General features: G+C 44.4%; 1 protein-coding gene across 1 annotated transcript; it reads right to left on the reverse strand.

The window, feature by feature from the left end:
• Positions 1-2,621: 2,621 nt before the first annotated feature.
• Positions 2,622-12,545, reverse strand: LOC311223718 (four and a half LIM domains protein 2-like; the record flags this gene model as incomplete). Its single annotated transcript, XM_084308490.1, has 5 exons — positions 12,387-12,545; positions 9,188-9,362; positions 8,457-8,626; positions 7,881-8,067; positions 2,622-2,773 (listed from the first exon to the last, which is right to left on the reverse strand). The coding sequence occupies exons 1-5, from the start codon at positions 12,540-12,542 to the stop codon at positions 2,622-2,624; spliced, it is 840 nt and encodes a 279-aa protein (XP_084164616.1). The 5' UTR covers positions 12,543-12,545.
• Between the last annotated feature and the right edge of the window lie 3,920 nt (positions 12,546-16,465).

Here is a 16,465-nt window from a genome sequence, read left to right on the forward strand (position 1 = left end):
CAAAAAAAATGTGGAACGCCCTACCCACAGCTGTAAAGGAATGTGAATCACTACCCACCTTCAAAACCTCTCTAAAAGAGCACCTACGGGAGACTGCAATTCGAAACTGGCCCCTGTAAATGTCCAAACCCAACCCTCTCCAATGTACAGTTTCTCCGCCTACCCAAACCCCCCCCACCCACCCACCCAACCACCTCCAATGTACAGTTTCCCCCACCCCACCTACCCAACCTCCTCCAATGTACAGTTTCCCCCACCCCACCCACCCAACCACCTCCAATGTACAGTTTCCCCCACCCCACCTACCCAACCTCCTCCAATGTACAGTTTCCCCCACCCCACCCACCCAACCACCTCCAATGTACAGTTTCCCCCACCCCACCTACCCAACCTCCTCCAATGTACAGTTTCTTCCCCCTCAAATGTATTATGTATATACTCTCTTTTTAGACTATTTTTGTACTCACAAACAGTACTGTATATTTGTAGATCTGGTATGTCATAAATGTCTAGATGTAACAGTACTGTCTATCTGTATGTCATGTATGTCACAATATGTTATGATGAATTGAAAATGGGGGACCCTGATGTAAACAAGACGAAAGTCTTTCTCAGGTCTGCATCCCCTTAACAATTGTGTGTATTGAGCTGTACTGTATTGTGCCCATTCTGCAATCTGTTAATAAAATGTCCAATCAATCAATCAATCAATCAATCAATCAATCAATCAATCAATCAATGTGCGTGTCAATTTCAGTACTTTTATTTTGAAGGCAAAACCTCAACACAGGAAGTATGAAATAAGCTCGATTAAGCTACCTTGATACAGCTTTAACTTCACTTGTTGTGCTTGACAGACTTCCTGTCGCACATTCAGCCGACTTCCGGTAGTGAAAACCAAAACCAAAAATAATTTAATATACAAAGTAAACCCCACAGTTTATCCCAACTCCTCCACTGTGAACTATTGGACCATCGGGGTCTTCTTACCAATTTACCACCCAGCCATGCCCTGCAAACTATAGGAGGACCAGGACATGAAGGAGACTGGGCTCCACTGCGGAAATTAACACATTATAAATTCCCAAGTGAATATGCCCACTGTACATTGGTCTGTGATGTGTTCCCTAGTATGCTCAAGTGAGCATCATCAAGGCATGCAGCCATGCTCCAATTCAGCCCATGGCAATGTGTGTATGTGTGTACGCTCATGTAGGTATGTATGTACCATATGAGTATGTGCATATGTTTGTTTGTTTCCTGCAATCTGTGTATGCATGCATGTTAATTTAATTAGTGATTTAGCAGTGTCTCCTGTGGGCGGCTATTATTAGTCTCAACCTTTTTCATGTCAAGGACCCCCCAATTGATACACATTCGTCTGCAGACCCCCATTTGTTGAAGATGCTTGATGATGAACAGTAGAGGTGATGAGCTGATTGAGGGAGGTGATGATAATAATAATAATAATTCATTACATTTATATAGCGCTTTTCTAGACACTCAAAGCGCTAGGGTGAAAAAGGAGAAGGAGGGAGGAAACACAGAAACACAATATGACAGTTAAAGGAACACACCAACATGATGGGAAATTAGTTTGCCGTCTTCTCCAGAGTCAGATAAGAAGATAGATACCAATTTCCTACTCTGTGCGTTCAGTAGAAGGCTATAGCCTATTGTTGGCCGAAAACACCTCACCCGGAGTTTTAAGCTATAGCTAGTGGTTCGTATCTGCTTCCATTCATTTGTGCTAACTAGGCTAGGTTGTCGCTTTCTACTGAATGCTCAGAGAGGAGATTAGTATCTATCTGCTTGTCTGACTCTGGAGGGAGAAGACGGTAAGCACATTTCCCATAATGTTGCTGTGTTCCTGTAAGAGCCCATGTCCTAGGATAGGCCTCTGCACTCCGATATCTCACATATAACCCATGTTAGCCAGGACTAGCCAGCACATAGGCTCTGGAATGGCAGGGGAACACACACACACTCGCTGTCTAAATGCACACTCTTGTAGGACAAATTGTGGGTCATCCATGGGCCAATGTGTGCAGTTCAAACTAACAGCGGGCTACATCATAACTTCAGTAGTACTGTGACACAGAATCAAAGGCACACAAAGGTCTTTATTTTGTTATGATATTACATACTTATGCTTCATTAGATTTCACAGCTCTAATAATAGTAATAAAGCATGTTAGTTGTTATACTATCTCTAAGAAGGATAAATGAGCCATTGTCCTTCATCACCGTTAAACACCCGGAACAAAGGCCTTGTTGTTTAGATACATTGCAAGAGTTTACATACGATCTCAGTTACATTCTCATCAAAGGTTAATTTAATAACATTTGTCCTTATCTGCCATTAACACGTTCTCATCAGAGTGAGATGCAGCCATTTCTTAAGAATAAGTTAGTCAAAAAAGGAGTAACCATAAAATGTCATATGAATAAATCAAGATATGTGCCTCGAAAAGGTATTGTTAGTCAGAGAAGACTCCGCTATCTTCTCTCTCGGCCTCATCGAGTCGGGGTCGAGGCCCTTGCGCCGAAAGGCGGGGCCCTTTGTCGAGTCGGGTCGGGTTGAGAAGGCGCCCTTCTTCCCCCGCACGCACGCACGTCGCTCACGCCTCCCTGCCACAGTCGGGGCACAGGATGTCGTCGCGGGCCGTCAGGAAGCCCCGGCCCACCAGGGACACCGAGCACTTCCTGCAGTTGAAGCAGTCGTTGTGCCACTGGCGGTCCTCGAAGGAGATGTACTTGCTGCCTCCCAGGCCTGCGGAGAGAGAGGGGAGAGTCGTGAGCCTTCCAGAGGATCCAAGCAAGCTCATGATACTGATTGATATTTAAAAATGTTGTGTATTACATACAGATGTATGCCCAGCCCATATGGGCTTACGAGACACATACACAGTAAGTGATCATATATAGACCAAAATGGCCACTAAAAAGAAAACAAACTAAAACACAGTAACAAGCTGTAAACAATGTACTTCAAAGAAACAAGAGGAATTCATATCAAATTATATAGGATATAATGTGTTTAGTCTCAAGTGCCTTAATGCTTTCTCCGGAAATCCTGCAAAACAGAAAATCTCCTCCACAGAAAGACAACTCAACATACAACTCTCAGACTGCCAAAACAAATCCAGATTTACAAATTGAACTTTCAAGTTGGTGTACAAGGGGCAGTGAAAACCTAAATGAAATTCATCCTCCACGGCTCCACCACTCCCAGATGACAGAGAAAACACAACCGCTCCTCCTCAGGTGTACCTTGGAATCTACCCACTTCCACAGCCAATGGCAGAGTGCCAGGCCAAAACAAATCCAGATTTACAAATTGAACTTTCTCAAATAAAACCCTCCTCAAGTCGGTGTACAAGGGGCAGTGAAAAACTAAATGAAATTCATCCTCCACCACTCCCAGATCACAGAGAACACACAACCGCTCCTCCTCAGGTGTACCTTGGAATCTACCCACTTCCACAGCCAATGGCAGGGTGCCAGACCTTAACTGACCTCTGTCCTCTCTTTAAATGTAACATGACATAAGGTTCAGTAAAATACTCATCTTTAATTTCAACATATTTTCTAAGTTTTGGTTTCTTCCATATCTCCACCTTCCACTTATCCTGATGAATTGTTGATCATTTGTTTAATTATATTAACCTTACACGTGCAGATTATTCATAAAAATCATACTTAAATCTAATCTAATATAGTCTCCTGACTGGTGTAACATGATAATCCTCTAATAGACGGTGATTGGATGCACCGCAGTCGGGAGGAGGCACATGATCTGGGGAATGGAGCCAAACGCACGCTTAGGTCATGGAGTTAAACAAATAAAAAGTCAGTTAAATTCACTCAGGTCGGAATACATTCCTTCAAAAGTGAATGACTACGGCAGACGGACTCGTGAGTTTGAACCTGAGAGAGGCTCGACGCTCAGTTGACGCTGTGATCCTTTCTAGCGTGAGTGAAAGACGACCAAACTCAACTTAAAGGAGCGCCTCACCCAAAGATTCTCATTTGTATATCAATTACTCACCCTGTGATGCTTTGAATTCATGAAGACTCTTTCTTTTAAAAATAATAACTAAAATAAACAGTAGAAATAATTAAATTAAATTGGTTTAATAAGAGCAAAACGATATCACAACATCCGTTTACAAACTCTCTCACAACCTGTACAGTATAATCCAAGTCTCGTTTATCCAGTCGTATACTCAGCACTTCACAAACACATGCATTTCGGCTAAAACTTTTTTTTTTATCCACTTTTTCTCCCATTTTCTATTTTTCTCCCATCCCAATTTCGTATCGTCCAATTCAACCCTCCCCCGTCTCGAACGCTGTTTCTTGCCTCCCACAAGCCGGCTGTAATGTGGACGAAGCCATACATTGCACGAGTCCCCTCCGGTACCCGAGGTAGCAGCCGTCGCATCTTTTCACCTGCGCGGCGCGATCTCTCAGCGTCGGGGGTCTGCGCTTTGGAGGGACGCCGCCCCCGTCGCTTCCTGATTCTACTGCGCAGGCGCACCAACCGACCTGTAGGAGTCGCTGTCCACAACGTCCGATCCCCACCCATCAGTTTTCCCACCCTCTAATACTGCCAATGTGTATTAGTACGGACGACCAGCCAAACTGAAAACAATGTGGAGAGCTGGGCTCGAAACCCAGCGTCTCCAGCATTGGTGGTGAGTGCCTTGCCCACTGCACCACCTAGCCGCCCTCCGCTAAAACCTTGTTAACATAAACATTTCCAATGAAGTGGTGCCTTTTTAGATGGCACTTGTGTTTTCCGCGTTCACGGTGTTGTTAGCCTCGGGGGCTTCGAGACGCATTGCCCAGTTGCCTTGCGACAGTGTCCTCACGACTTTAACACACTTGAAAGTCGAGACCACAAACTCGCGAGTTCCATTTGAAGGCGCAGCGATTGAACCGCAAATGTTTTTGTTAGCAAGGTTCTAGTGAAAAGGGACGTGTTTATGAAGCACTGAGCATACGACAGTTGTGAGAGAGTTTGGATGTTTTGATTTCACTTGGCTGTTGTTAAACCAATTATTTCTACCATTTTCTTTTATTCTATGTTCATTGTGGAGACACGCTGACTTGTTTTACAGAACTTCCTATCGCTTTGGATAAAAGCGTCAGCAAAAAAATCTTCTAAAAAGAAATCTTCACAAATCCAAGACATCACAGGGTGAGTAATCGATTCCTCCTTTAAGAGGTTTCCTCACTACGGTACGGCATGTGTTTGGATTCTTTACAAACAGCTTGCAGGCATGCAGTGGATACCATTGATATGATACATTGTGATAACAGAGTGCAATTATAATATCAAAAACCGGAATCCTTCTCGTTCTGTTGTGATGAGGACATGTGATAATCAGACATGATTTGATTTTTTATTTGATTTGATTGGGGTTCTCTTAGGAGTGAGAGGAGGATGAGGGGGTTCTCCATTATGTGTTTGAAATAAATATTGAATTAATTCATTCAATGTTACGACATGAACTTGGATGGCTACAGTGAATACCCCATAGCCTGGCTCTTTATACTAACAGAGAGCAGAGCTGAGTTGGGTCTCTACTACAGTTGAAAAGGGTTGAGGAAATAGTGTCCACAGTTCACCAGAAGTCGTCTCTCCGCCATGTGACGTCATTGGCATAGACTAGAGTGTCTTGGAGTGCCAAATCCTGATGCCGCCAAGCTCTCAAGACACAGTTGGTAAATGTTATGGCAGATTATTACATAATCGGGGGCGGCTAAGTGGCGCAGTGGGCAAGGTGCTCGCCACTAACGCAGGAGATGCTGGTATCGAGCCCAGCTCTCGGCATTGCTACCGGCTTGGCTGGTCGTTCATACTAATACAATTGGCAATGTTAGAGGGTGGGAAAGCCGGTGGGTGAGGATTGGACGTTGTGGACAGCGACTCCTACAGGTCGGTTGGTGCGCCTGTACAGCAGAATCAGGAAGTATCGGGCGCAGCGTGAGCCTCCCACGCGTTACTCCTCGCCACTGAGAGATCGCGCTGTTCAGGTGAAAAGATGCGACAGCTGCCTCCTCGTGTACCGGAGGGGACACATGATGCAAGGCTTGGTCCTCACTGCAGCCGACCAGTGGGAGGCATAGTCTAGCAACGTCCGAGACAGGGGAGGGGAGAATTGAAGGGAGAATTGGCGAGGCGAAATTGGGATGGGAGAAAAATAGAAAATAAGGAGAAAAAGTGGATTAAAAAAAAGAAATTATTACATAATCCTCCTCACAACGGAATGATAGGATTGAGCTTGAACATTGGTGACATGGCCCTTTAACGTGACATACCGTTCCTTATATCTGGAGAAAATAAATAATGAAACAAGCAATCTGAACAGCTTATTAGTTTGAATGAATTGTACAGTTGCCATTTTGAATCCATGTGTTTATCAAAATAAATATATCACTAGTGTATAGTGCATCAATTTGGATAGCTACACCCATACTACACCATACCAACTTTGTAGGACAGAAGCACAAGCTTTCCAGAAGACACCACACAAAGTCTATGCTATCAATGTGAAGGATGTCGAGGTTTTTTCAATGTATATAATGTATATATTGGGGGAGATGACAGCATCTAAAGGGGCCAGGTCAGAGAGGTAGATGTGCATGGTGGTGGAGGCGGTCGGAAAGAGAGGCAATGTATTTAGCAGCAGACTAAGATAGAGCCCAGGGCATGCCAAGGTCGCCATCAGCACATAACAACTGATAAGAACAGCAGCAGGCAGAATGGTCAGAGAGAGAGTTTGACATCAATGAAACAGACGTTTTTAATGTGTGTGAAGGGGTGAACAGCAGTTGCCATGACAGCGCGTCACATGGCCACAAGAAGAGGGGCGGGGCCTGTCATTGCTATGCCGAGATGATAATGATGATGATGAATATTGTAAATGTGAGTTTCCTTCCGGGTGTAAGTTAGATCTAGACACGAAGCTGATGCGAGCGGACGTGGATCAGAGACTTTTCATCCCTCCCTGGGGAGATGACACATCATCAATAGCTTCGGCTAACGGGAGAAGGGTTTTGGCTAACGACAAGGCCTCAGCCACCATTGGACTAAACAGCAGAAGAGATGATAGAATAATGATTTAGTGTTCCATCAAAGACTTTTCAAGGACAATACGAAATGGGTAACATCTGAGGCTTTTGTTTATGTAATAAACAACGATTCCAAGAAGGGTACTACGCGGCCCAGTGTCGAATTCTTATGCTTACGGATTGCATTAAAGGGGGATGACAAAGATTGTACAGCCAGTATGAGAAGACAGAGAGAAATAAACACAACGCAGAAACTACACAACGACAACGATGGAGAGGTGATACTGGCTGATTGATCCAAATCTAACAAATTAATGGAATCGGACAGTGCCGGTTATCCTAGGCATTGTCCAACTAACACCTCTCCCAACGGCTAACCGGCACTGTCCGCTTCCATTCATTGTGCTAAGCTAGGCTAACGTGCAGTCAGATAGCTTTCTACTGAACGCACAGAGAGGAAACTGGTATCTATCTTCTTGTCTCTATCTGGAGAAGACAGTAAGCTAATTTCCCAAAATGTTGGCCTGTTCCTTTAAGATAGGTCATGGGCCATGGCCTTACCACTTATAGGGGTGCAGCAGTATAGATCATGGCCTTACCACTGATAGGGGTGGAGCAGTATAGATCATGGCCTTACCACTGATAGGGGGGGGTGCAGTATATAGATCATGGCCTTACCACTGATAGGGGTGGAGCAGTATAGATCATGGCCTTACCACTGATAGGGGGGGTGCAGTATATAGATCATGGCCTTACCACTGATAGGGGGGGGTGCAGTATATAGATCATGGCCTTACCACTGATAGGGGTGGTGCAGTATGCACACTTCTTGGCAAACAGGTTGCAGAAGCAGTTGAGGCAGTAGGCAAAGTCATCCCGGGAGGTGAACCGCTGGCCGGACAATGGCATCTTGCACCCGATGCACAGGAAGCACTCTTTGTGCCACGGCTGGTCACGATAGGTCACTCCTCCACTGATGATTGGCTAGAAGACACAATCCGTGACAGGCTCACGTTAATAATAATAATAATAATAACAACTTTGTTTTATATAGCGCCTTTCATAAAACCCAAGGTCACTTTACATAGAATTTTTTATTATTATTAAATAACAAACATGGTGGACAGACACAGCATTCAAAGTGGGAAATTAGGGGTTAAAGGCCAAGTTGAAGAGGTGGGTTTTGAGGAGTTTTTTGAAGGAGTCCAGAGTTGGGGCGTTGCAGAGTTCTGCTGGGAGGGACTAGTCGCCTACTCCTCATGCTTCCATCACATCTGCTTTAGCTTATTTATCGCCCACAGGGATGAGCCATAGAGACACTCAAAACCTGCACATAGCATTGAAGATAAAAGAGTTACAACGGATATCTTTACCTTTTTGCAATGGACACACTCCAAGGCAAACTGCTTCTCATAGCAGGGCAAGCAGTAGTTGTTGCTTTCCTTCAGGACGAAGCTCTTGGTGCCGATGGACTGCTCGCAGCGGTGACATGTGAAGCAGTTCTCATGCCAGCTGTTGCCCTTATGCTCCATCTTTCTGGATCCTGGCAGAGAGAGAGAGAGAGAGAGATTTGTCGGTCAGACACAGGATTTGAAACCCATACCAATCAATGTCATTTTCCTGTTTGACTTCAATCGAATGACCTCATCAAACCCAGATGAACCTTCGCACTCTCGCCCCCTTTTCACTCAGGGTTCCTAAGGTTTTATCATCGACCGAGTGAGACTGAGTTACTTCTCTCGTTCAGCTTTCCCCATGACTCAAGCTCCGTTTGGCGGAGCAGGGCAAAGTTTCAACGGATCTCGTTTCAATTGACCTATCTCAAACCCCACGCCACTCTTTCTCGATCCTCCAATCAGAACCGTCACCTACCTCAGACAAAGCAACCGTTGTGATTGGAGTGATCAAGAAAAGAAGGCCGGGTTTGAGATAGGTCAATCGAAACGAGATCCGTCGCAACTTCGCTGCGTCACAGAGCGGGAACTTGAATCGTGAATGATAGAAATAACTCAGTATCACTTGGTTGAACAACAAACATGAGAGAAAATGGGGGGCAAATGCATTTGTTTACTGGACAAAGTTTCAACCCGCGGGGGTTCCTTACCGGGCATGATGGTCTTCAAGCACTCGTGGCACTTGGAGCTGTACTCGTTGGAGTAGCAGTCGGTGCACATCAGCAGGTCGTCCTTGGTGGAGAAGGGCCGGTCCACCAGGGAGCACGTGCATGTGGCGCAGAGGAAGCACTCATCGTGCCAGTGGCGCTCGTTGTAGGACAGATCCTGCAGAAACACGGGGGTTAGAGAGCAACTTGGTCCATTTGGTAGTCAAAGACATGTGAATGTGGATGATGCGACATTTAAATTTTTTACATTTACATTTTGTCATTTAGCTTGCCGCTTTTATCCAAAGCTACTTAAAAATTGTGTACAATTGTGTCTCCACGTGGTAAATACACAGGTCACACCATGTTTACAGGAACGTTTTGGAGTTCTATTTGGAGTGTATTTCGTGACTGTTGGAAACTAGGCTACACTGGCACACCTACTTCCAGTGAATGACGCTAAGCTAGGCTAACGGTGTGTATGTTGCCTAAGCCTTATGCATGCACAGAGAAGAAAAGGGTATGTATCTGCTTGTCTAACTCCAGGGTAGATGGCAAATGAGCTAATTTCCCAAAAGTTGGCGTGTTCCTTTAAGAGTCAGACACACTTTTATTAAATTATATTGAAGGAATCTCAGCAGTGCCCTCTGAAGAGAGAATGATATTCATAGATAAACCTGGTAACATGACGAAGGAGAAACAACGTGATCTCTAAATGTGGAACAAAGAGCATCTGTCACCTTATGATACTTCTCTGACAGTTTGAGATAAGACTTGTGCTCTTTCTAGGGATGCACGGATCCAACTTTTTCAGTCTGGATAATGATACCAAGACCGAAACCTGGGCATTGAGTATAGGCCGATACAGAGTTATTTTGATGCTACCTCCTTATACTACATCATTATTGAAATGGAATATTGGAACCTATGGAACCCGTTCTAGTGACTGGCTGGTCCTTAAGGACCCCCCCTCCCCAAGTTTGCTCTGAACAGGTTAAATCTGCATTTCACTATGATGCCGAATTTAAACAATCCTTAAAGCTTCAGATTCTACCCTCTGTTGCAGAGTTTAAAACCTTCATCTCCAACCTTTGTCAATCAAGATATACATGTTTTAATAGATTTTTGTATTTATGGCTTTTTCTGTATGTAATGAGAAACCACAGTTGCCTTTCGAGTTTAAATAAAGTTTTGAAATTAAATGAAAATTAAATGAACAGTATAGACGTGGACTGTCATTTTGGGGTTGATGGACAAAAAATAGAGATTATAATAAATGATTAGAGAGAGTGAGAGAGAGTTAACGTGTAAAAAACTCTGCAAATCATATCACTTTGCTTTGGTTTCTCAGACCCTTCAGGGATTCGCACGGGCCGGATGTTAGCACACCCCATCCCCCGGCCCCCACCCGCCCCCTCTCACCACCTCAAACCTTAATCTCCTTTATGTAATGGCAGCTTCCCAAATCGACACAGTTAGACTACTATTAATTCAAAGCTTATGGCATTGTGTGGAATGAGACTCAGGTATGCCGTCTGAGTTTAAAACACAAAGAGTTGATTGATCTGGGTAAAGTCTGATTACTGATTTAACGTCTCGCACAAAACAGAGGTTTAGTGTACACAATGACTGATTTCAGAGCAGGGGAATGGAAGCCTATATCCAGTTGACCACCTATTGTGTTGACCTACCTGTTGTCTTGGATATTCAAAAAGCGTATTTGCTGTCATTCTTATTTCTTAGACGTTTGATGGTACTCAGGCCAGAGAGAAGAGCAGTAGGAGGATGTAGATGGTACTGAGGCCTGAGAGAAGACCTGTAGGAGGGGATGTAGATGGTACTGAGGTCAGAGAGAAGAGCTGTAGGAGGATCTAGATGGTACTGAGGTCAGAGAGAAGAGCTGTAGGAGGATGTAGATGGTACTGAGGCCAGAGAGAAGAGCTGTAGGAGGATGTAGATGGTACTGAGGCCAGAGAGAAGGGCTGTAGGAGGATGTAGATGGTACTGAGGCCAGAGAGAAGAGCTGTAGGAGGATGTAGATGGTACTGAGGCCAGAGAGAAGTGCTGTAGGAGGATGTAGATGGCACTGAGGCCAGAGAGAAGAGCTGTAGGAGGATGTAGATGGTACTGAGTTCAGAGAGAGGAGCTGTAGGAGGGGATGTAGATGGTACTGAGGCCAGAGAGAAGAGCCGTAGGAGGATGTAGATGGTACTGAGGCCAGAGAGAAGAGCTGTAGGAGGATGTAGATGGTACTGAGGTCAGAGAGAAGAGCTGTAGGAGGATGTAGATGGTACTGAGGTCAGAGAGGAGGGCTGTAGGAGGGGATGTAGATATGTGACAGTGTCTCAGGAGGTAGAGTGGTCTTCTGGTAATTGGAAGGTTCCCGGTTCATTCAGGCTCCTCCCGGCAGCATGTCGAAGTGTCCTTGAGCAAGACACTTAACCCCTAACTGCTTCTGGTGAGCAGGTTGGCACCTTGCATGGTTGTCTCCGCTGTCGGTGAGTGAATGTACGAGTGCACGGGTGAATGTGAGGCATAAGTTGTAAAGCGCTTTGGATAAAAGCTGCTATATAAATAGAGTCCATTTATATGATACTGTTCTTTTATTTATTTTTTTTGCCTGATTTTTCTGTGCTTTTTCCTCCCATCCCAATTTAGTCGTTATGCCAATTCCCCCCTCCCCTACCTGGTCGTTGTGCGCATGTGCCCCCTACTGGTCGGTCTAGGGAGCCCTGAGGTCTACCACATGCTTCCTCCGACACATGCAGAGACAGCCAGCGGCTCTCTTTTCACCTGACAGCGCGGACTCTCATTGGTGAAGTGTAACGCGTGGGAGGTCACGCTGCCTTCACCACTTCCTGTCTTTTGCTGTGCAGGCGCCCTGACCTGACCTGTAGGAGTCGCTGTCCACAACGCCAGATTACCACCCATCAACTTCCCTCCCGCTAACTCAGCCAAACGAGTTAGTATGCCGGCTGGCCCAAGCCGGAGGCAATGCTGACACCCGGATTCGAGACCGGAGTCTCTCGCATTGGTGATGAGCGCAATCTCCACTGCGCCACCTGCCCCGTTGTTCTGACCAGGATTTACGTTCCTTTCTGCCTCTGGTCTGTGCACGCATATTTGTCATGACGTCGTCGGCGAACAGGTCTATAGAGTGCTGGTATTCTGACGGGACAACCGCGCTCGGCTTGGGACTCACCCTTTTGGTGCAGCCGATGCAGGTCTTGCACACTTCACAGGTGTTGGAGAAGGAGCCTTCGTAGCAGTCGATGCAGTAGGGGTTGTCCTCCCTCAGGATGTACTTCCGTCCGTAGAGCGATTCCTTACACTGGTTGCAGTCATAGCGCTCCGCCATCTCAGCTCCGAACTCTGGCCTGTGGCTCCACTCTCTGTGTGACGAGGGAGACATGGCATATTTAGGAAAGCAATACAGTGAGCGGACAATTGACCTTGATCTCTCAAGCTCCATGAGGAAAGCAACAGTTGTGATTGGAAGATCAAGAAAAAGAGGGTAGGGTTTTACGAACACCCAGGGATGTTCTGCCCACTAAGGGCCCCACCTTCCTTAAAGCCAACATTATGGGAAATGTAATACAATTTAATAAAAAAAATTATTTGAACTCGAAAGGCAACTGAGGTTTCCCTCATTTACAGTCACGTCGAGTGCAGAAAAGGCACATAAAATCACACAGCATATAAATTCTGCAAGCTAGTCTAGTTTAGCACAAATTAATGGAAGTGGATACGTACCAGCTAGCCTAGCTGTTGGATAGAAACACCTCTCCCGGAGGTTTAAGCTAGGCTGTATCCACTTCCTTGGTGCTAAGCTAGACTAGTTTGCAGCCGGATAGCTTTACACTGAATGCACAGAGATGAAATTGGTGTCTATCTTCTTGTCTTGACTCTGTAGAAGACGGCAAGTGCATTTCCCATAATGTTGACGTGTTCCTTTAACAAAGCCCCCTGAACCAATACAAATTCTTGTCTGAGTGAAGCAACAGTTGCGACTTAAGATAGGCCAATCGGTGTCACTAGCATCTGATGAAATCAACATTTACTGCAACACTGGCCTATATTTGGATCACAAGGCCAAGTAAATCACATTACGTCTCCAACCCTGTTGGTCTGGCGGCCATCTTGAGACATGATCCGTGCCACACAAATGTTCTGCTATTTGCTAACCACCAAGGTGCGTTCTGCAGGGGAGGGGGGTGCCAGCAGATTACATTGGCTAAATCTAAGGCTCCATCCGTGTAATTAGATGATGGAATGTTGGGCATTAGGAAGTTAGGATTTAGAGTATGCGCCTGTCATCTGATCAACAAGGCCCAAAAAGGCATTGCAGCAAAGAGAGATACTGTATAAAGGGGGTCAGCCCTATGTTCCCACAGCCCTATCTTCCCACATTTCTAAGATTTCTCTCAAAATGAGGCCCTATGTTCCCACAGCCCTATGTCCCCACATGTCTAAGATTTTTCTCAGAATTAAGCCCTATGTTCCCACATTTCTAAGATTTCTCTCAAAATGAGGCCCTATGTTCCCACAGCCCTATGTCCCCACGTGTCTAAGATTTTTCTCAGAATTAAGCCTATATGTTCCCACATTTCTACGATTTCTCTCAAAATGAGGCCCTATGTTCCCACAGCCCTATGTTTCCACAGCCCTATGTTCCCGGACGAACCCTCTACTACCAGAGGACAATTTGATAATAGGTTGGGTGTAATTGGCTACCAAATTAAGAGAAAGGGGGATAAAATCAGATACAAGGATCAGAACATAGGGCTGTGGGAACATAGGGCTGTGGGAACATAGGGCTGTGGGAACATAGGGCTGTGGGAACATAGGGCTGTGGGAACATAGGGCTGTGGGAACATAGGCACGCTCCTGTATAAAGATGGACGATCATCACAGTTAAACATGGCATGTGTGTAATAGGCAGGTCTAATAGGTCTAAGCAACTTGTATAGTTTTAAAAGAGCTAGCAGTTTGAAGGAACATGCCAACATTATGGGAAATGCGCCTAGTCAGACAAGAAGATAGATACTAATTTCCTCTCTGTGCGTAATAGGTCTGAGCAACTTGTATAGTTTTAAAAGAGCTAGCAGTTTGAAGGAACATGCCAACATTATGGGAAATGCGCCTAGTCAGACAAGAACATAGATACTAATTTCCTCTCTGTGCGTTCAGTATAGAAGGCTGTCTGGCTGCAAGCTAGCCTAGCTTAGCACAAATTAATGGAAGCGGATACAGACCAGCTAGCCTAGCTGTTGGCTAGGTTTTGTGTGTGCTAAGCTATAGTTGACTTGCAGAGGGATAGCTTTCTACTGAACACACAGAAAGACAATTTGTATCTATCTTGTCTGACCCTGCGGAAGACGGTAAGCATATTTCCCATAAAGCTGGCGTGTTCCTTTAAGAAGTAAAGAAAATCACATTGTAAAAGATCAGAAAAGGAAAATATAAGTGCATTATCTTCATGTAAAAGGTTTGATATTTAGTTAAGTATTGAGTGTTGGTTAAACATAACTTTGATGTTATGATTTTATTTTCTGTGATGGGGGGGGGGGGGGGGGGGGTTGCCATGTCGCCAATTTTGGTTGAGATTGATATTCGTGAGGTTGTCTGAAGATATGATCAACTAAAGACAAAAAGAAGGAACTGCCAACTGTAGTTTGTGGATGCTCATACACTTTCAGACGTATCGAATTGAATGTTCCGAATCAGAGAAGCCACCAAACCAATTAAATCAGTTGAAGTCATGGTCAAAGCGTTGAAAATACTTCAGGACCAGGACAGTCTCTAACCTAATACTGGGCTCACACGCAGGGATAGTATTAAGAGCGATGCACTGCTCTGTTGTTCTATTAAGTGTTATGAGCGATGCACTGCTCTGTTGTAAATGTTATAGTATATTTTTATTGAACTATTTTATCACAGTTTTTTACTCTATTATATTTAATTGTTTTTATTACTGCCTGCCTATTTTTAAACTGAATGAAACCGTAAACAGAGAGGCCTATTGGGATGTTAGATCCTAATGTGAAAAAACGATTTACCTTACCTTGCTACCTTTTTTATCTTTTTTATGCTCGCTTTTTTTACTGCTGTGAAGCACTTTGAACTGCAATTTCTATATGAAAAGTGCTATACAAATAAGGTTTAATATTATATTATTATTATTATTATTATTATTATTATTATTATTATTATTATTCAAGTGGCAGCTGGCGATGAGTTTAAAGCTGCTATAGATAACATTAGATGCCACTAGATGTTGCACTACAGCACCAGCCAGTGTTGTAGTCGAGTCACTAAAGCTCGAGTCCGAGTCCAAGTCCGAGTCACCAAAGAAGAGCCAGAGTCGAGTCCCCATCACCCTAGTCCGAGTCCAAGTCATCATGGTTGAGTCCACTCCACTCTGGCAGTCAAAGAGCTGACATTTCAAAGGGAGTTTATTTACATTGTGACACAATAACCAAACAAATGCACTAGCCATCAATATCTTATGCCAAATGATTAGGACCTATTACAAAAATGTATTAAAATAAACAACTTCCGAGTCTGAATGCAATGCTTAGCACAATGAATGGAAGCGGACAGTGCCGGTTAGCGTAGGCATTGTCCAACTACTGTAACACCTCTCCCGAAGGCTAACCGGCACTGTCCGCTTCCATTCATTGTGCTAACAGATAGGCTAACGTGCAGCCAGATAGCTTTCTACTGAACGCACAGAGAGGACACTGGTATCTATCTTCTTGTCTCTCTCTGGAGAAGACGGTAAGCAAATTTCCCAAAATGTTGGCGTGTTCCAAGTTTCAAGTTTGTTTATTATTTGTCACAACAAAATACAGAATACTTTATGAGGAAATGCTTGTTTCTGTATGAGCCCCTGAGTGTGCTAAATACATAAAAAATAAAAAAGTAAGTAAAAAATGTAATTAAGAAGTAAGTAAAAAGTAAGTAAAGGAATGTTCAGTCAGTATACACATATATACAATATACAATACAGAGTAAAATGATGAAGGTAGAAATACACTGTCTCCTTATTTGAGAGTAACAAGGCTATCTTAGAATGTCCAAATCAAAGTTCTTGTAGCCACAGCACAGTTTCAAAGCTCATGCACAGAACCGGCTTAAGCTCTTAGAAGGGTGGAAGACCTAACCGCTGGTACAGCTTCAAATAATCCTCAAGACCACCAAGAGACCTTGGGTAATGTCCCACTAATAATCTGGTAATGTATGATTTTGCCACACTTATGGCTATTAGTCCTTGAAAAA

The sequence above is a fragment of the Notolepis coatsorum genome (genome assembly GCF_963971535.1).
Source record: "Notolepis coatsorum genome assembly, chromosome: 1".
NCBI classification, from domain to species: domain Eukaryota; kingdom Metazoa; phylum Chordata; class Actinopteri; order Aulopiformes; family Paralepididae; genus Notolepis; species Notolepis coatsorum.